This window comes from Barbus barbus (assembly GCF_936440315.1).
Source record: "Barbus barbus genome assembly, chromosome: 12".
Classification (NCBI taxonomy): Eukaryota; Metazoa; Chordata; class Actinopteri; order Cypriniformes; family Cyprinidae; genus Barbus; species Barbus barbus.
The window spans coordinates 7,744,201-7,765,424 of NC_136740.1; the positions used below are offsets into that span (position 1 = coordinate 7,744,201).

At 38.8% G+C, this 21,224-nt stretch overlaps 1 protein-coding gene across 1 annotated transcript; it reads left to right on the forward strand.

Annotated features, from left to right (window-relative positions):
- The first annotated feature begins 12,321 nt into the window (after positions 1-12,321).
- On the forward strand, positions 12,322-20,496 carry colec10 (collectin sub-family member 10 (C-type lectin)). The gene is made up of 6 exons (XM_079430599.1): positions 12,322-12,464; positions 15,091-15,162; positions 17,352-17,423; positions 18,896-18,949; positions 19,072-19,167; positions 19,770-20,496. Exons 1-6 carry the CDS (start codon positions 12,350-12,352, stop codon positions 20,165-20,167), a joined length of 807 nt encoding a protein of 268 aa, XP_079286725.1. The 5' UTR covers positions 12,322-12,349; the 3' UTR covers positions 20,168-20,496.
- The last annotated feature ends 728 nt before the right edge of the window (positions 20,497-21,224 follow it).

A 21,224-nucleotide genomic window follows, 5' to 3' on the forward strand; every position in this document is an offset into this window, starting at 1 on the left:
TCTCACATTCCAAAGGAAACGCGCCCTTTCTTCTTATTAACAGACGAAGAGACTCAAATCTTGCTTAAGGATTCCAAAAAAGAACAAATTATAATTTTTCCTGCTATTAAAGCAATATACTCAAAAGCAATATATACAATATATTTACAATATGTATTCAGGTTGTATTTCATGAAATTAAGCTTGCTGTGTTATTGGAATCTATGGTAATCTTTGTTGTAATCTTTTGATGTCTAATTTTTCCCGATCACTATTGTTTAGTTTCACATGCTTGGTGTGATTATTTAGAATTTAGGATCGTTCAATCTATGCCTTAACCGCGTAATAGATCAAATTGCACATGTACTTTGGGTATGCAAAATACTTGGTGTTTGATTTCGAATTAAAGCTAGTTGCGTCAGCAATAATTTGGTGTAGATGAAAATTTACCTTTCTCATCATAATGTATGATTAAAACACTGATAGAAATCTGCTAGGATATGCTCTTTATTTTATTAAATAATGCAGCAAAGGATTTATGCACTAAAAACTGAGCCGTGCGGGGCAGGGCTCCGCCCTACAGAAACACTTGTGATTGGATCAAACAGCAAAAGGGGCAGACTGAAATCAGCCCGTTAAAAGACAGACACCCAACTTTGGTGTCTTGGCTCTTTTTGCTTGCTCGCGCGCTGACCTGGTGAAACTTCGGCTCCTCATCAAGTCGCGCCAAAGCGCTCCCAGCCATTAACATCTGGCCGAACAGTGAACAACTATCAATACTTAGTCAAACTTCTGAAGAAACCCTTGAAAGTCTGAAGCTACGCGAAAGGAACTCAAGGAAGAACTTTGAGTGTCATCACGTCACAAAGAAGCCAACCAACCACCGAAGGGCATTCCTTGAAACGCATCAGACGACGACACATCAACAGCCAATCAGTCGGAGGTTACCTCCGACCCAGTGGAGACCGCGTGGAAACACCCAGCTGTCAAACTCAACTGAAAGCAAGTAATCAAACAATTCTTCATAATGCTGCTGGAAACTGGTTGCATCTTTAAGTGTAAAGATAGAGCATTCTTGAAAACGAGCATTAGAACCTTAAACAATCTTCAGATCAAAACAATTCATTGCCTGCAATGTGTGTGTTTGTGTGTTACATATTCTGTTTTGTGTAATTTTAGCTTAGTAGTGTCAGAGTAGCAAATAAACTTTGATTTATTAAGAAATCTTTGTCTAGTGCTATGTGATTTTAAACTATTAGTCTTAAACTATTTGCCAAAGATCGCGTTACCTATGCTCAAAATTACCTAATAAATTCTGTGTTATTATTGTGGCCACGGGAATAAAGCTGAATTGTTAAGAGATAGCGTACTGATTTTAATGCTTGCTGGACAAGTCATTAATGAGGTATCGTTAACAAGGTATAAGTTGGACGCTTTGATTAATATCGATTAATCATGTAAATATCAATATAGAATCTTAAGAATAGTTTCCCTAAAAGCTAAATTAAAATAAGGGCTAATACTTTACACAAGCATATCAGTCTTCTCATTATTATTCTTAAAGTCCAGATATGCTACCCCCACCTCCAACACCTGAAGACCTCAGAGAACTGTTATCTTCAGCTGCACCACCCTTGTATTGGAAACCTTCACGGACCCAAATTCCAGTTTCCTCTTCCCGACATGGAGCCATGCCAGGTCAGTCGAGTCATCCAGCACCTACAGTTAAGGTAGAGTCAAACATGCCAGCTTTAACCCACACCTCAGGGTCAGAGTCTGTCTATAGAGAGCCTACCCTTTCTATCCCCAAGTTCAGCCGGCCAGATCCCAGCGAGTTCGCCAAAATTTGAATAGCTTTGGAGAACCTGCAGATGGGACTAAACTTTTTATATATGAAATACATGTAGACCACTTAAAGTTGGATGAAGCTAAGTTCCTGAATTCCTCTACCCCATTTACTTACACCATGGTGGCCCTCCATGACAAGTTTGGTCAGCCAACTAGCATTGAGGAAATTTGCCAGAGTCCTGGAGGCCCCTAATGTGAAGTGTCGGGATACCATTGCATTCTAGAAGTTCGCTCTTCTGGTACAGTTCTTGGTGGGTTTGTTAAAGACTTTAGGACCTGAAAGTGACATTGAGCTGAATTGTGGGTCACATGTTGCCCGTCTTTTGAGCAAACTTCCTTCCGACCAGCGAGCTGAGCTCTGCCAACCTGGAACTGTACCTACTCTGCATGACCTCTCAAACTGGCTTCACTATGAAGCTTGGTGCCATGACTTTGATGTTGAGATTGCCTCACGAGGAGTTCAAGACGGACAAACTTCTCGGCCTGTACAGAGTAAAAGGACTGTAGCCATTCCTGATGGGGTTGGAGAGGCACTTCTGGATGATGGCTCTGAGAGGACCATCCTGCTCCCAACTGCTGCCAAAACCCTCGGCATACAGGGTACACCTGAAGATCTCTCCTTGCACACTGTGCGACAAGACATTGAAGTTCTTCATGGATCATCTTTCTTCTTTCAAGTATCCCCAACCCACAAATCGCAAATCAAAATTGAACATACCTTCACTGCAGATCGCCTCAATTTGTCACGGCAGTCTTATCCTATGAATCAGCTGCAGAAGAAGTATCAAAACTTACGTGGTCTTCCCATCCTGCTGGTGAAAGATGCTCAGCCTCTACTTCTAATTGGATCAGACCAGCCACATCTCATTACCCCAATCGAGCATGTCAGATTAGGTTCTCCAGGTGGACCTGCTGCTGTCTACACACACCTGGGATGGACCCTCCAGGGCCCTGCATCATTCCTATAGAGCAGAGATGGAGAAGCTCAAGCAGACAGGAGCGGTCCAGGAAGTAAATAAAAAAACAACAGACTTTGATGAATGTTGTTATATACCTCACCACATTGTCAGACATAATGGGTAAAAATGTGTTGTTTTCAACTGTTTTCACCAATATCATGGGCAGAGTCTCAACCACCCAGATAGCAACAGAGTGTGGGCCAAGTCTGGCTTACATTCGGCACTTCTGGCTTAATTCTGGTGCTGTTTTTTCACAGTCTGGTGTGAAACAGCATTTGGCTGAGCTCTAGCTGCAGTCTGGCCAACCAAAAGAAACTTTATGACAGGTTATGTTGTCTTGGTAATGTCAAGTTGTTATGACAAAGACACTGACAGGTTATGATGTGTTGGTTTATGTCAAGTTGTCAAAGACATCTCAAACAATGTCATCTCTGCATTAAATATGACATAACTGAGTGAATTACACATAATGACAGTTGTCATAAACATGCATACAATCTCCTTCATATTCATGACATGTCATGATTATGAAGGTATCATGTCAGTCTTATGCACACCCCTTCAGTAAAGTGTTACCATTTTGCCTTGTTTATCTAAAAGTACACCTTTCTTTGTTTTAAACCTAGCCAAAAAGCACCGAGCAGTACTGGGGACCTGAATTATTATTATTTTTTTTATAAAAACACAATCATGTTTTATTTCTCAATCGATTTCAGTACATAAATGTTTCTTTAATTAACTTTAATATCCAAAAGTGTCATTTGAACAAATATCATAGAATTTATAAAATTAGGAAGACACGTCTTACACAAGTCTGTTCGCATTCATCACATTCATGCCAGAGATCTTTTATTTACTCTTTGGCTAACCAAAACCCACCCAGATCTCAGCCAAATAGATACAATTTGCTTTCAGTTTGAAGTTATGGTGCAGCGTATAACATTATCTAGAGAAACACGCGTTAGTGATAAATGCCCTGTGATGTTTGTACTGGCTACTGTATACAGGCCACCATACAGACTTTATTAAAGAATTTGCTGATTTTCTATCGGAGTTAGTACTGGCTGCAGATAAAGTCATTGTCATTAGGATATGTCCCCAAAACCTTCAAATTGGCTGTAATTAAGCCTCTCATTAAAAAAAACACAACTTGACCCCAAAGATCTAGTTAATTACAGACCGATCTCAAATCTCCCTTTTCTGTCAAAGATACTAGAAAAGGTAGTATCCTCACAATTATATTCCTTCTTAGAGAAAAGTGGTATCTGTGAGGAATTCCAGTCAGGATTTAGACCGTATCATAGTACTGAGACTGCTCTCATTAGAGTTACAAATGACCTGCTTCTATCATCTGATCGTGGTTGTCTCTCTTTATTAGTGCTACTGGATCTTAGCACTGCGTTCGACACTATCGACCACAACATTTTTTTGAATAGACTAGAACACTTTGTTGACATTAGTGGGAGTGCCTTAGCATGGTTCAAATCGTACTTATCTGACCGCCATCAATTCATAGCAGTGAATGAGGAGGTATCATATCGATCACAAGTGCAGTACGGAGTACCTCAAGGCTCAGTACTAGTAATAGTAATATATTAATAATAATAATAGTAGTAACATTCCTATCAAGGCCCCCTTCAGGCACCAATGAAGGGGACTTTGTAAACAAAAAGGGTGTATAAATGTGCAGGTATTATTAAAGGGGGGGGGGGGGGGGTACAATGCTGTTTCATGCATTCAGAGTTGTTTACACTGTTAAAGAGTTGGATTCTCATGCTAAGCATGGCCAAAGTAAAAAAAACAAAAAAATAAAAATAATAAAAAAAAACAAACACACATTTGGAAGTATGATGGAGTATTTCTGTGCCAAAAATCTTTCTTCCAGGTTCGTACAAGTTTCGGAAAGTTTTTTTTTTCAATCATGGCTCTTCCTGACGTAATGAAGGGTGGAACTCCTTATATGGACATTTCTCCCATAAATCGACTGGAGCGAGAGCAAGAGCGTGCCCATCAGCGCGCTTCATCCGGCAGCACTGCACGGGACTCGCTCGGGAAGAATGTTTCTAAAGAAGTGTGTTTTTGATTGTAAGGGAAATATAACCTCGTTCAGCTTCCCAAAAGAACCCAGTGTTTGATACTGAAAGATGGAGCGGTCCCAGTTATAAAAGATCCCAGTCATGATTCGGAAATGTAGATGGTAAGTCAAATAGCATCAAAAGTCTGTTTTGTTGGCAATCAGCGCTTAAGTGCTCGTCACTCTTTAGCTCCACCCACGGTGCGCCTCCAGGAGCTCGGCTGTTTTTGGAGAGAATCGTAAAGCTGTACCTTTCTTTTATAAATATGATAAAACTAAAGACTTTTTGGAGATATGAAGGATGCAGTACTACTCTACAGGTAGTCAAGATTAACATGAGATTGGGTGAAACTGTGTGTGTGTTATGCCCCCTTTAAGAATTGTAATATTTCAGATTAGTAATAGAATATTAAGCAAAAATTAATTGAATCAATTAGTAAAATGCAGTTACACTAAAATCTCTTAGATGGTGTGTGATTTTATTTTATTAAGGATCTTCAGAGAGTCACATTTATGCACATTATTTCAATATAGTAAGAAATTAATAATGTCAAGCTCACTGTATTATGTACACTTATACTGGACCTAATGGAACTTCTTAGTAAGAAAAAAGAAATTAGAGATGGGCTTGGGCAGCCACACTCACCTTCTGCTCCTCTTCAGGAACTCGTTCGTGGTGAAGAAGCAGAGGTTACGAGAGGAGCTGACAGTGTTCTCACCTCTTTCAACATGTCCACTACCATCTCAATGGCAGTGCCGTTGGGTCCAGAGGGTCCAGAGGGTGAGACAGGGCATCTAGAAGAACGGTTTTGTCACACTCCTTTGCGCCTTACAAAATGAGCCACAGATGCCTCTCCATTAACACCATAGACTGGCTGATGGTTTGGGCTGCCTCAATGGTATAATGGAGTGCTACATCTCAGAATACAGTTCTGCCACTGCTTAAACTGAGTTGGGCTGTGGCACAGATCATAATGTACAACAGCTCATTATATGCAAGGCTTTGCTGTGTGGAGCAAGAGACAGATCTCTTCAACACATCTGTGTCAAATGACTCCACAACTAGTTCATCTGAACTATCAATGGGCAACATGTCCTCATCCAGATCAGCAGAAGCCATTGAGCAGGCTCCTTAATCGGACACAAGGACCATGGAGGAGGAGAAGTGAGGGAGACTCCGTCAAGCCCCATCTCCAGCGCCACCTGAGAAGTCCACAGTCTCAACCATGTGACATTTGCATGTCACGTTAAGTGTTACAATACTAAAAATGTGCATAAATGTAAAGAATTAAGATCAGACCACTACCTTTTTGTTAATTTCTTTAATCTGTAACAGTTACAGAGTGTTTGTTTATTGTGTTTATTTTATGTTTATTATTATTATTTGTCTGACATTTCTCAGGTAGAAATATACTTTTTTTGCTTACAATACAGGGTAGTTACAGTATCTGCCAGCAGAGGTTAACTGTTAAAGCTACTCTGCCTGGACCATTAAATTGAGCATGCTGAGAAAACACAAACAGCAATGTTGGTTAAAAATCAATAGGATGATTTTGGGGTAACAACAAATAGACAAGGAGAAAAAAAAACTGTCTGAAAATATTTTTTGCAATTCTGCTGACTGAATGCAGCTCATGGAGCAAAGACAAAGTGCATGACATTTACATTTATTCATTTAGCTGATGCTTTTATCAGAATCAGAATCAGAATGAGCTTTATTGGCCAAGTATGTTTACACATACAAGGATTTTGTTATAGTGACAGAAGCTCCACAGTGCAACAGAAGGACAGTAACAGGACAGGACACAGGTAATGAAACAAAATAACAGGAAATAGCCAATGACCAATGTACAAAGCAGCAAAAAAAAAAAAAAAATACATAATATATAATATAGGCGACTATGCATGTACAGGTCAAGTATGTGCAAATTAGAAATGAGAAAATAAAATAAAATAAGTGAGTGTGGTGAATGGATAATGTATTAGTTGTGTGTTCTACGTTTATTTATTGAGTGTTCATGAGATGTATTGACTGAGGGAAGAAACTGTTCCTGTGTCTGGTCGTTCTGGTGCTCAGAGCTCTGTAGCATCGACCAGATGGTAAAAGTTCAAAGAGGTTGTGTGCTGGATGTGAGGGGTCCAGAGTGATTTTACCAGCCTTTTTGCTCACTCTGGATAAGTACAGTTCTTGGAGAGTGGGGAGGGTTGTACCAATGATTCGCTCAGCAGTCCGGACTACCCTCCGTAGTCTTCTGAGGTCAGATTTGGTAGCTGAGCTGAACCAGACAGTTATTGAGGTGCAGAGGATGGATTCAATGATGGCAGAGTAGAACTGTTTCAGTAAGTCCTGTGGCAGGTTGAACTTCCTCAGCTGGCGAAGAAAGTACAACCTCTGCTGGGCCTTCCTGACAATGGAGTCAATGTGAATATCCCACTTCAGGTCCTGAGAGATGGTGGTGCCCAGGAATCTGAATGACTCCACTGCAGTCACGGTGCTGTTCATGATGGTGAGTGGGGGGAGAGCAGGGGGGTTTCTCCTGAAGTCCACGATCATCTCCACCGTTTTGAGCGTGTTAAGCTCCAGGTTGTTGAGACTGCACCAGACAGCCAGCTCCTTAACCTCCTGTCTGTAAGCAGACTCGTCACCGTCCTGGATGAGGCCGATCAGTGTGGTGTCGTCTGCGAACTTCAGGAGCTTGACAGAGGGGTCTTTAGATGTGCAGTCGTTGGTGTAGAGGGAGCAGTGGGGAGAGTACACAGCCCTGAGGAGCTCCAGTGCTGATGGTTCGAGTGCTGGATGTGAATTTGCCAAGCTTTACTAACTGCTGTCTGTCTGTCAGGAAGCTGTTGATCCACTGGCAGACGGAGGTGGGGACGGAGAGCTGAGTTAGTTTATTTTGAAGGGTTTCCGGGATAATGGTGTTAAAAGCAGAGCTGAAGTCCACAAACAGGATCCTCACATAAGTCCCTGGTCTGTCCAGATGCTGCAGGATGAAGTGTAGTCCCATGTTGACTGCATCATCCACAGACCTGTTTGCTCTGTAGGCAAACTGCAGGGGGTCCAGTAAGGGTCCAGTGATGTCCTTCAGATGAGCCAGAACCAGTCTTTCGAATGATTTCATGGCTACAGACGTTAGTGCCACAGGTCTGTAGTCATTAAGTCCAGTAATTTTGTGTTTCTTTGGGACGGGGATGATGGTGGAGCGTTTGAAGCATGAGGGGACTTCACACAGCTCCAGTGATCTATTGAAGATCTGTGTGAAGATGGGGGCCAGCTGCTCAGCACAGATTTTTAGGCAGGCTGGTGACACACCATCTGGACCAGGTGCTTTCCTTCTTTTGTTCTTCCTGAAGACCTGGCACACATCATCTTCGCTGATTTGAATTGTAGGTGTGGGGGAGAGAGGGGTTGCTGGAGGTGTGAATGGTTGTGTGGAGGGGTGTTCTGGGCGGGTGTGGGGTGATCGTTCAAAACGACAAAAGAACTCATTTAAGTCGTCTGCCAGGTGTTGATTCTCCAGAGTGCTGGGGGGTGGTGTTTTGTAGCTGGTGATGTCCTTTAATCCTAGCCACACTGAAGCCGGATCGCTGGAAGAGAATTTGTTCCTGAGCTTGTCAGAATAATTCCTCTTTGCCACTCTGATCTCCTTTTTCCAGTGTGTATTTGGCCTGTTTGTACAAGACTTTATCCCCCTTTCTGTGAGCATCTTCTTTGGCCTGACGGAGCTGTCTGAGTTTGGCAGTGAACCATGGTTTGTCATTGTTGTAGAATAGATGAGTCCTGGTAGGAATGCACATGTCCTCACAGAAACTGATATAAGATGTTACAGTCTCTGTGAGCTCGTCCAGGTCATTTGCCGCAGCTTCAAAAACAGACCAATCAGTCAGGTCGAAACAGGCTTGTAAATCCCGCTCTGTTTTGTTAGTCCATCTTTTAACAGATCTTAATACAGGCTTCGCAGACTTAAGTTTCTGCCTGTAGGATGGAATAAGATGAACCAAACAGTGATCAGAGAGTCCTAAAGCTGCTCGTGGAACCGAGTGATATGCGTCCTTTATTGTTGTGTAACAGTGATCCAATATATTACTGTCTCTGGTGGGACATGTAACATGCTGTCTGTATTTTGGCAGTTCACGGGAGAGATTTGCTTTATTAAAGTCCCCGAGAATGATTAAAACAGAGTCCGGGTGTTGTTGTTCACTCTCTGTGATGATCAGCGAGTTTCTGTAAAGCTGTGCTCACGTGCGCTTGCGGTGGAATGTAAACACTCACGAGAATGAACGAGCAGAACTCCCGCGTGGAATAGAACGGCTTGCAGTTAATGAAGAGCGTTTCTAGATCTGTACACCACCTCTCATTGATGTAAAAGCATGTCCCGCCGCCGCGCGATTTCCCCGTTGAATCCGTGTCCCGATCTGCTCTTATCAGCTGGTAATTAGGCAGATGGATCGCGCTGTCCGGTATGTCGCCATTCAACCAGGTTTCCGTGAAACATAGAGCAGCAGAGTTAGAAAAGTCTTTGTTTGTCCGGGAGAGCAGAAGGAGTTCGTCCGTTTTGTTGGGTAGAGAGCGGAGATTCGCCAGATGGATGCTAGGTAACGCCGTTCTAAATCCGCGCTGACGAAGTTTCACGAGCGCGCCGGCTCGCTTTCCCCGTCTGCGCCTCCTGTAGCGTTTGACCAGAGCTATGGCTCCGCCAACTACAATGTCCAGCAAAACGTCCGAAAAATCAAAAACCGGTAGAAGATTTTGTGGTGTGTTCTGCCGAATGTTCAGCAGATCATCCCTGGTAAAGCTGATCTTATTTGAAAAACAAAAAACAGGAAAAACAAACAAAAACAATACAAACACTGAGGAGCAACGCACAATAGCTGCCATCAGCGGCGCCATTTTGTTATCCAAAGCGACGTACAATTGCTATATATGTCAGAGGTCGCATGCCTCTGGAGCAACTAGGGGTTAAGTGTCTTGCTCAGGGACACATTGGTGTCTCACAGTGGATTCGAACCCGGGACTCTCACACCAAAGGCATGTGTCTTATCCACTGCGCCATCACCACCCATGAATAAAAGGAAAAGAAAAATCTGTGTTAAAAAAGTGGACTGGATGTTTAGGCTGTCAGTGTCAGGAAATGAGTTGGGGACCCAAGCGCAAAAGGTAATCAAAAATGGATTAGCGAATGGGAGTGACAGAGAAGTGAAGGGTCAAGGGTCAGGTGTGAGATGTGAGGTTCAGAAGCCAGACACAGTCCAGTAATATTACATATCCAAAGGATTGACAGAGTACAAAACCAAGTAGACAATCTGGGGCCAGAGAGAGAGATACGCTGAAGGCACAGGTCAACTGGGCAGAGATCAAGGCAGAACAGGGCTTCACAAGACCTGATCTGACCTGACTAGAGTAAATTACATGAGTTGACAAGAAAAACAATCTGCCAACAAAACAAGGTAGACTAAATAGCAGAATGAGTTAAAGAAAAGAAGAGACAGGTGTACAGCAAATGAGCAAACACACTGATGGGAAACCGCAATCTGCATGTGCTGATAGTGAGAAACCACAACAAAAATGAGAACGAAATCAATTACTGTAGCAGTTTCTTCCAGGCCTGCAAATCCAGAACAAATCCATCAAAGTAGTTATTGAATTACAATCCCCTTCAGTAGACTGGGGGAAAAAGTTTGTACAAAAAGCTACACTTTAGCCACTTGATTGCTTTTTTATTTTTGTTTGATATTGTTTGTGATGCTACATTCCTATGGTTTCAAAAAAAATAGAAAATAGACATTGGTAACAAGTGGGCTCCCACTGTACTTTCCCGCAATAAAAAACAACAAACAAATCCTCTCCAATAATATTCTCCTTAGTCACAATAAAGATAAAATAATAGTACTAATCTGGAATCCATAAACAGAGAGCACAAATCTGATTACACTAACAGACCACCTGTTAGCATTTTAGTTATATATTTAATTATTTATTTATTTATGCATCATTCTCAGACATGAATAGATGATTTTTTGCTTCATTGTTAAGTCTCTGTACTGCAAACAATTAGTGACATGATATAACTGCTGTCCCCTTAAACCCCTTCACTCTTGTGGTGTGAATCGTAATGTATTACGAGAGGGCTATCATTAAACCACCATCTAAATTAGTCCCTACAATAATAGTTCTACACAAAGTCATACCCAAGCTGTGCACAAAGTTGGCCACAAGCAAGATAGTCATTGTAATAAAAAGTTGGGGGAGTCAAGTAATGGTGAGTGTGAGTAGGCTGTGTGTTTTTATTGAGATTCTAGACCGACACATTCAAGATTACCAGCCTAGTCCTGACCAGATTTTCCATTGATGAAGACTGAATAGGAAAAAAAAAAAAAAAAACATTCACAATTTAGGGAGAAAATCTGCCCTACCAAGTCATTTTCTGCTTCCTCACAGGAAATCTTAAGCCCCTAAAACACAGTATTAATTATATTAGAAATTCTACAGAAATGCCTACAATCACATCTAAGTTACTTCACCTGAAGTATGAGCCATAAGTTCACCGTGTCCTCCCAAATTCCATAAAAGGAAAATGGATGGTGGAAGGCATGGCTGATTGACCATAATGCATTTTTACCCCTTCTCCTTTACAATAAGTATTACCTTAGCATTTTTATAAAATCAGCTTGCTCAAGCACAAACACGCAGCATTGAAACTTGTAGTCAAAGTATAATTTTAATTAGTAAATTGAAAAGAGAAAAAAAAGAAAAAAACAGTAATTTCAGTAGATGTGTAGAGATTGATTTGGTCAGCAAATGATTTAGGCCCCTGTGCTAAATGTTCTTAAATCACTCAAATTCAGCAATTTTACCTCTTTCATTATCATGAGCAGAGCAAAAGCAATGGTACCAAACATGGTACCACCATCCCAAAATGATACACCTGATGCAACAATAGGAAACGTATTATTATTTATAATCTAAACCTGATTGAGGTCATATATGTAATGCACATTTCAGCCATTGTTATTGCTAGTACAACCAATAATAATCATACACTCAACCCAACATGACAAATTGTTAACCACAAGTGTGCTATTAGACTATAATTTGACATTAAGTGTTAGTGTGACAGTTTTTAAATATTGCCATTAGCACATGTAAAAACAGTTGCGACTACCTAAACATCCAGAAAGTGTTTGGATGAAAGATTTCATTTGACATTTCACAACATGATAAATAGGCTTCTTTTTTAATTTATATATTTTAATTGATATAATTTGTATGTATATGTATTTGTCACATTCTATCAGAAATTATGTTTAGGATGGCAACATTTCTTCACACAACCACATTCCTCACTTGAAGTGCAAGAAGATAGTCTGTGTTCTGGACAGTGTTGTTTGAAAACGAAACACTGATATGATAAGGTCTGGTAAACATAAGTAAAACTCCCTTTTCGCTCTTCTCTTGAGAACAGAGCAAAGTCAGTTTCCAGTGCAAGTCATGGACGAACAAAATTTCATCAGCAAGGTTTTTTTATTTCTATTTCTTTGTAATGTATACCTTTATTGTGCTACAACCGAAGTCTGCTCCAACAGCATTCTCCCTGGATCAAAAGGTATTTTATTATTATTATCATCATCATCATCATTGATAGAAGGGTGTTTTATCACCTTTCAAATAATCACCACTACAGATTTTAACTTCATGAACACTATCATGAACACATTTATTATTATTATTAATAATAATAATTATTACAATTACATTGCATTACTGAGTCAAACTAAATATATTACATTGCACAAACGGGTAAGATCAGGTATAAATATGTTTATAAGGTGACAATTGCTGGTCACCACTTTTTATATTGTTGGCTCCCTGTTGGTTGTTGTAAGGCTGAGTATATACTGTAGATGAAATCATCAATTTAATGTGCTAGAGTAGCTTCTCGTATTATTCATTCTTTTATTATAGGAACCCTGCTTGTAAACCCAACAATGTGCCTGTGTCAAAATGTTGTTCTGTCATTAATAGGATCACAGTCTCAGCTTGGAAAATCATGTAGAACATTAACGTTGTAATTGCCTGTGTGGCCAGCTATCATTCCATTACAAAAAACAGCATGCATATAGAAACTGATGCAATTTCTGGGAATTAATGTGTGTGTGTGTGTTTGCGCGCGTTTGTGACACGAGGACACAAATTTGTATGACGACATGACATAGGTATTACAAGGAGAAGGTGATTTATGAGGATATTTCCCCATGTCCCCATATTTCAAAAGGCTTATAAATCATACAGAATGAGTTTTGTTTTTGAGAAAGTAAAAATGCACAAAGTTTCCTGTAAGGGGTAGGTTTAAGTGTAGGGTGATAGAAAATACGGTTTGTACAGTATAAAAACCATTACGCTTATGGAATATCCCCACAATTCACAAAAAACAAACATGCATGCATGTGTGTGTGTGTGTGTGTGTGTGTAGAAAGAGAGTGGAGTCAAGACATTTACAAATATGATTAAAAGATGAATATGAGACAAAACTACAGAATGTCACATATTATTAGGTGATTCAACACAGATGTTTTACCAGCTAAGAAGTTCAGCACTTTTAGAGTTTCATCCCTCTATCTGATGTGAGCATAAGTATTGGAACAGTTGCCTCACAGGTCTTTCTAAGTGATCAGCTGCATTTGATGATGACACACACAAACCAGGATGAAGACGAGGGAGCTGACTTTGAGAGAAAAGCAAGCAATTTGGATGCTAAAAGAAAAAAGGAAGTCAGTTAGAGTTCTAGTAAAAACAAAGGGCATGGAGAAATCAAGAGTTTGGAAACCACCAGCAACCAACAACGACCTGATCGGCTGAGAAAACAACAGTAGTTGATGACAGACAAATCATAAAAGCTGTGAAAATGAATCCTAATAGACATGTCTGTAAAATCACCAACAACTTCCAGAAAGCTGGGGTGATGCTCTGACAATCTACTGTCCTCAGGAGACTTTGACACAGAATTACAGATGCTACACAGCAAGATGCAAACCTCTGACCAGCACCAAAAATAGAAAGGCTAGATTACAGTTTGCAAAAAAAGCACAAAGGTGAGCCAGAAGAGTTTTGAAACTGTGTTTATGGACCGATGAGACAAAGATGAACCTTTATCTAAGTGATGGGAAAGCAAAAATGTGGAGAAAAAAGGGAATTGCAATGATCCGAAGCATACAGCCTCATCTGTAAAGCATGGTGGAGGTGTTGTCATGGCATGGGCATGCATGGCTGTCTCTGGAACAGGCCCTCTCAACTTTACTGATGACTTAATGTATGATCACAGTAGCAGAATGAATTTGGAAGGGTACAAAACCATCTTGCCTACCAATATTCAAGAAAATGCCACCAGATTCATTGGGAAGTGCTTCATATTGCATCAGGACAATGACCCAAAACACCCTGCCAGTTCAGTCAAGGAATTTATAAGGGCAAAAAAATGGAAAGTCTTAGATTGCCCAAGTCAATCTCCAGATTTAAATCCGATTGAACATGAATTTCACCAGCTGGAGAGGAGAGTAAATGCAGAAACTCCCCAAAACAAGCAACAATTGTAACTGACTGCATTAAAGGCTGGGAAAAGCATTGCAAAAGATGAGACCAAGAGTCTGGTGATGTCTTTGGGTCACAGACTCACTGCTGTGATTGTGCGCAAGGGATCTGCAACTAAATAATAGCTTTTAATCTTTTATATCTGCCTTATGTTCAACTGTCCCAATACTTATGCTCACATCAATGAGTGGGATGAACTGTAAAAGTGCTGTTCTTTTTATTTGGTAAAACATGTGTTGAAACGGATTCTGACATTCTGTATTTTATAGTTACATTTTGTAGTTATTTTGCCTCATATTCATCTTTTAATCATATTTGCAAATGTCTTGACTCCACAGCCAACAGAGCAATTTTGTCTTTACTGTTCCAATACTTATGGAGGGCACTGTATAAAGTTTTGTTTGTTTGTTTTTCAAAAAAAAAAAAAGAAAAGAAAAAGAAACTGTTAAGAGGAAACATCTCACCCTACGGTTCATAATTTTGGCAATGCCAATAAACTCGCCCTCCTATATATTGGATAACTGTCAGTATTTAAACAGCTGCAATGTAACGGAGAGGCTTGTTTGGGTAAGACCCATCCCAAACAGTTTTGTCAGTAAATTTTCTGTTTGAGAAGTCTCTAACTTTGTCTCTTCAACTAACAGGCAATCCAGGTGAGGTGGGAGCAGAAGGTGAAGAGGGAAGAATGGGGAAAACCAGCCCACCTGGCCAGCGAGGTCTCTGACACGTTGTTGGTTTGTTATTTAACAAATCAGTGATAGATTAAAGGGAAGTTGGTTAAAGCATGGCTGTTTACAGTTCTTAGCCAAAAATATCCAATGAGCTCAAACAACTGCTTTAATTAATTTAAAGTGCAGTGTAGTAAATTATCCAGTGTAGTTGCTCTTTCTGTTAATGGAAAAATTGAAATTTTTCAATTCAATTGCAATTTAATGAAAGTATTACGTCAGTCTTATGTATCCATTTCTGGCATCGTCTGAGGTAAAGCTGTGTCCAAACTGGAACTTGTGAGGACTCTGGTATCCTTGGCATGGACATCTCAAGACAGAAATAAGAAAGCAAACTTGAAGGATTAGCATAGGTGCTGTACATATTATTTCAGACCAAGATGATCACGTGCACAGACACCGCTGTAATACTAGGTTATGAGATGTGTTACTGTATATGACATCTTGGCTTAAGAGATGTGTGTTTATTCCATATAACTGAAAGTATGTCTGAGGCCTAAACATTTTCAGGAAGGTTTTTCCAGAGTGGCAGTATAGCGTGCATTCTACTTTGACCTGTATTTAGTTGTTTGATGTGTTCTTGCCCTCACTGGGCATTAGAGTATTGCTGGGAGCCAGTTTCTGTCTGTTTCTGCCAGACCACATCTTCCCTTGAGGGAAGTCATGTCAGAGGCAGGCAGACGTGTTAACTGTGGCCAAGGGCTGCAGTGTTGCCATGTTTAAAGATGGAAGTGTAACCTGTAGTGCCGCAGACAAGCCTCTTCCAGGCAAGCTGTTTATCGAATCAGTACAAAGAAGGTCTGGAAGTGAGATCACAGGAAGACATGCCCTTTTTTCCACACATGAACATACTTAAAAAAAAAAAAAAGCAGAAATGCCAGGAAGACTTTTACCCCGTTTTTTCACTCTACAGAGTGACCACAGAGGCATTAAGTTTTAGAATGGCTGTTTACGGCAAACTTTAGTTTTATTTTCAGCTGTGGAACATTTATATTTTTTAGACATCAAGATGGTTCCTCTATTCCACAAATCATTGCACACAGTAAATTCTGTCTGATGTTTTCCAATGTAGTTTGCCTTATAATTAAAATATTTGGTAACACTTTAGTATAGGGACCAATTCTTACTATTAACTAGTTGCTTATAAGTACTTATAAAGCACATATTCTGCATAATCATATTCTACATCCCTAATCCTACCCAATACCTAAACGTAACAGCTACCTAACTAACTATTAATAAGCAGCAAATATTTTAATAAATGGAGCAAACACCGCAGAAACACTTCTGTTCTGTTAAAAAAAAAAAAAAAAAAAAAAAATTATATATATATATATATATATATATATATATATATATATATATATATATATATATATATATATATATACACACACATACATATACATATATATATATATATATATACACATATACACATATATATACACATATATACATATGTAGGGAATTGTCAGTGCCACTCAATCAAAATGAGTAAACAAAAGAGTAAACAAAAATCATATTGAATGGCAGTACAGAAATGAAAGCCGTTATATCTTACTATTGCTTCGTGAAACTCAGGAATGCCTATGACCCTTTTCTAGATGGATATTTGCTTTTGTCCAAGGTTGTCACAAGATGTTTCAAAAATAATTGTCTCCAACCTTTTCACAAGCTGGAAAATGTAATTTAATAAGTTTTATATCTAAGACTAGCTGACACAAAATAATTTTGCCACACGCAAAAATCAATGATTGAGGTTAAAAAAAAAAAAAAGTGTATGTGTAAAGGCCCTTTCACACAAAGAACGATAACTATAAAGATTTGCATCCACACCAGCGGACATTGTTTTAAGAGCATGCTTGTCTACCACTTTAAATTTTCGAGCTTGTTACAGCAGGATTGCTTCTGATTGGCTGTCAATGTTTTTGTTTAATCCATAGGGGGGAAAAAATCTTTTGAAAATGACTCCAACAATATTGTTTCTCTGTGGTGTGGACTCTGCTATTCTTTAATACGGAGAACGATTTTTAGAACTATAACTTTATTAGTTATTGTTCTTGGTGTGAACAGGCCTTAATAAGACTATTTTATTTTGCTTTAATGGTGTGCTTAATTTCTTTAAAGCATTGTGAGACTGTTTTCAAGAGGCCAGTTACCTTCATCTTCCACAGGCCTGACCGGCGAATATGGAGAAAAAGGACAGATGGGAAGAATAGGAAAGATGGGCCCTAGTGGAACGACAGGTAAATAGACTGAATAACTGAGTAACTGAATGCTCTGTTTATTATGCTATTTTTACATATTCTGATGAATCAACACTACTATATCTGGGAATTGTCTACAGAAAGCCACTTTCCTTTCCACCCAGTATGTTAATTGCATGGTACAGTATACTCCAATTTATCTATGCCCTTTTTAGATTACCTATCATTTTGTTTGGAAAAGTGTACTAGTTCATGTTCAATCATTCCTTCCAGACAGGGAATAACACACTTACAGTAAATACAATTATATGGATTCTTATAAAATGGCAATGGATACTTGTGGTGGCTTTCTAGTTAGAACATGTATAGATTCAAAATGTGTCAGTTATAACCGCTTTAAGTCATCAAACTAAATGATAATGTGCTGAGCACTTCTTGCCTGAAAGTTTGTCACAAAAACACAGGGTCCATTGATCTAATTAGGTAATGTGGATGTCCTAATGCATTAGGCGAAGGTCTGTATGGCCTACATTAAAGGGTTAGTACACCCAAAAATCTGTCATTAATTACTCACCCTCATGTCGTTCCAAACCCATATGACCTTCGTTTACCTTCAGAACACAAATTAAGATATTTTTTAATGTAATCCGATCTGACCCTTCATAGACAGCAACACAACTGTAATGTTCCCACGTCCAGAAAAGTAGCAAGGAAATTGGTAAAATAGTCCATGTGACATCAGGGGTTCAACCGTAATTTTACGAAGCAACAAGAATAAATTGTGAACAAAAATTTGTGTTTATTTAACAACTCTTCTCCTCCTCATCCTGTCTGCAAAGGCGTGCTACCATTATGGAGAGAATATCACAACACATGTGTTTGCTCCTGCATCATGTAAATGACGCATGCGCATGCGTTAAGTAAGCAGCGGCACCATGCGCATGCATTGTTTACATGATGCAGAAGCAAGCGCATGCTGCTTTGATTTTGATTTGATTTGATTAACTTTATTAATCCCAAAGGGAAATTCACGTCACAGTAGCTCATCACAAAAAAATAGATAAAAAGGAAAAGATACTTCATAATACAATATTTCATACAGCCCCCTAGTTTTGTGATACTCTCTCCATAATGGCGGCATGCTGCTGCAGGCGGGATGAGGAGAAGAGTTGTTGAATAAAGTCTTTTTTTTGGGTGCAACAAAAACTTTTCGTAACAACATAAAATTACAGTTGAACCCCTAATGTCACATGGACTATATTAAACACTAATGTTTCAAAAGAAAAATAACATAGTTGGAGAATGACATTATTTGCTCTGAAGATGAGGGCGAAATTCTATACATACAGTGAATTATGTGCACTGCTGCTATCTAGTGGTTATTCAATGTTATTACTGAATTCTATAAAATCATTGATATGTGCTTGTAATATTAATATGTGGCAAATGCTTAGTTAAAAGACACTGTATGTTTTACAATATGTTTATATTATAAATGTTACTGTAATCAGGTGACAAGGGACAAGGAGGAATTGATGGTCTCCCAGGATTCAAAGGAAAACCTGGTAAATGCCAAAGCACGTGTTTTCTGCTTTGTCAGAATGTAGCAGGCATTAGATTTTTTTTATGTTTTTTATTATTAGTTATTATCTATCATAGCCTAAAGCCTGCAAAATACGTGTAACAGGTACTACCTGTGACTGTGGGAGGTACAGAAAGGTTGTCGGACAGATGGACATCAATATAAGCAAACTGAAAAATGCTGTCAAGTTTCTTAAGAACGGTGAGACTTGCGTGTTTAATTAATCAAATTTGCTTGTTTGACCCTGATATTGATTTAGTATTGTCCATTGTGATAAATATGTAATTTGCATGATTTCATGATTAGCAAAACATTATTTTATAGTAACATTGAAAGATTGTTTTTCTCATAACTAAGAGGCATCTTTAACAAATGTTTCTAGAACTTGAACTAATGTCCCTTAGTTAGTTTTACAATGACTTTTAATTAACTGATCTATATGTAAATTGTAGTGGTTGTATGAAGTATTGAAATAAGTTGCATTCTTCAATCTTTACTGTTAACAATCCACTTGATTTGATCGTTTTGTCATCTAATGTAATGACTTTTATGCACTTTAGGTGGGTTACACATTTGTTTTGGGGCCGCTGTATGATTAAAGGGTGTGGTATCTATTCAAAATTAAAACTACAAAATCAATACTAGATGAGCTGAGACAACAGCCCCATTCCATACTGCTTGTCACAATTATTTCCATTGAAAACACAGAAAAGTGTTGACATGACACAGACAAGTGTTGACAAGACACAGACAAATATTTACAAGACATTAACCAGTACTATGTTTTGTCAATTTTATTAAAGTGGTTCTAGGTATCAGGGAAACCGAGAACATGTTTTACCTGCTGGTGACAGAGGCACGGAGGTATCAAGAGTCACTTCTAAACTGCAAGTTGCGTGGGGGGTCTCTTGCTATGCCCAGAACCACAGAGACAAACACCTTGCTGGCTGACTATATCAGAAAAGCTGATCTTACTCATGTGTTCATAGGGCTACAGGTAGGGGTGACAGAGGTGGGGTACACGTTTGTTGATGGTAACCCCTTCTTAAATACCACAGTCTGGTCTCTGCAGAGCCCACACAATGGTAAAGGTGACTGTGTGCAGCTTCGTAGTACTGGAGCCTGGAGCCAGGTAGATTGTGGAGCCACACAGTACTACATATGCGAGTTTGTCAAAAACAAAAGTACTTCAGCAACTTAAGTCTTGTGATGGTTTAATGACCACAGAGAAAAAGTTTTTTTTTTTTTTTATCATTTTAACAGGTTAAGCTGATATATGAGTAAATGTCATATAACTTTACTGTATTTAGAATTTTTGTAAAGAATTTTTTTTTACTGTTTTTGATTTTATGATTTATCCAGCGTTTTATGAATTATCCACCACTATTTTAAATCACTTAAATTAAACATGCTTTAAATAATGGTGAGGGAACTTTTCACTGTAATTTATTATTTTAGATCTTGCTGTGCTTTTTCTGACAACACTACTACCAGCAACAAACAAACAAACAAATAAATCAGATTACAATGAGCTACTACATCTGCTGAATAATTATTTTCTGACTGTAGTAAATCTCTGTATAGCCAGATATGACTTTTTTTCCCAGCAGATAACATTTAGACTTGCATGCTTGCTATCTGTTAATCGTGGCTTTGTCACATGTGAAGTCTTTTTTATAAGTAGTTATGATAAATGGTACAACCTAAATCAAACATTTCTGTTCATATTAATGGATGGCAGTGTTCAGTATATCCTTCAGCATTGTACAAGAAGTCCCTAAAGCAGTGGTCTTTTCCACAAAACTAAGCAATAATTAATGAAAAGGCCTGTCACCTTTATTTATATAGCCTGTGCACTTCACCTTCCATTTATGGATGGTAAATTTGTTTCATTGTTGACAATCACCTTTTCAGAAAGCCTCTTACCCCTTTCAATATACTTTTACTTCATGTGTTACATAGTACATGGACTTAATTCAGTACCTAGAATCAAATCAAATAGTTGTTTCTTCTTTGAGATTTTATTTATCAATTTGGGGTGTAAAATAATGTTTACTTAGATATGTTGAACCTAAGCATGTGTGTTAATTATTAACCAAAGTTATTAAACTGTTCAGTTATTTTTGTGCATGACCAAACAGAATAAAATTAAATAAATTGTATTGTGGACAAAGGAAAACTAGAACTAAACAAAAAAAGTGGCACATTTTAAATAATAAAGCCTGTCAAATTCAGAGTAAATGAGAGTGCATGCCCTC

Bases quoted from the DNA above. Each gene is read 5' to 3' on its own strand.
- colec10 (XM_079430599.1), top strand. From the start codon at position 12,350: ATGGACGAACAAAATTTCATCAGCAAGGTTTTTTTATTTCTATTTCTT. The intron at 17,424-18,895 runs GTAAATAGACTG...TACTGTAATCAG, and splicing joins GGGCCCTAGTGGAACGACAG to GTGACAAGGGACAAGGAGGA. The intron at 19,168-19,769 runs GTGAGACTTGCG...ATTTTATTAAAG, and splicing joins TGTCAAGTTTCTTAAGAACG to TGGTTCTAGGTATCAGGGAA.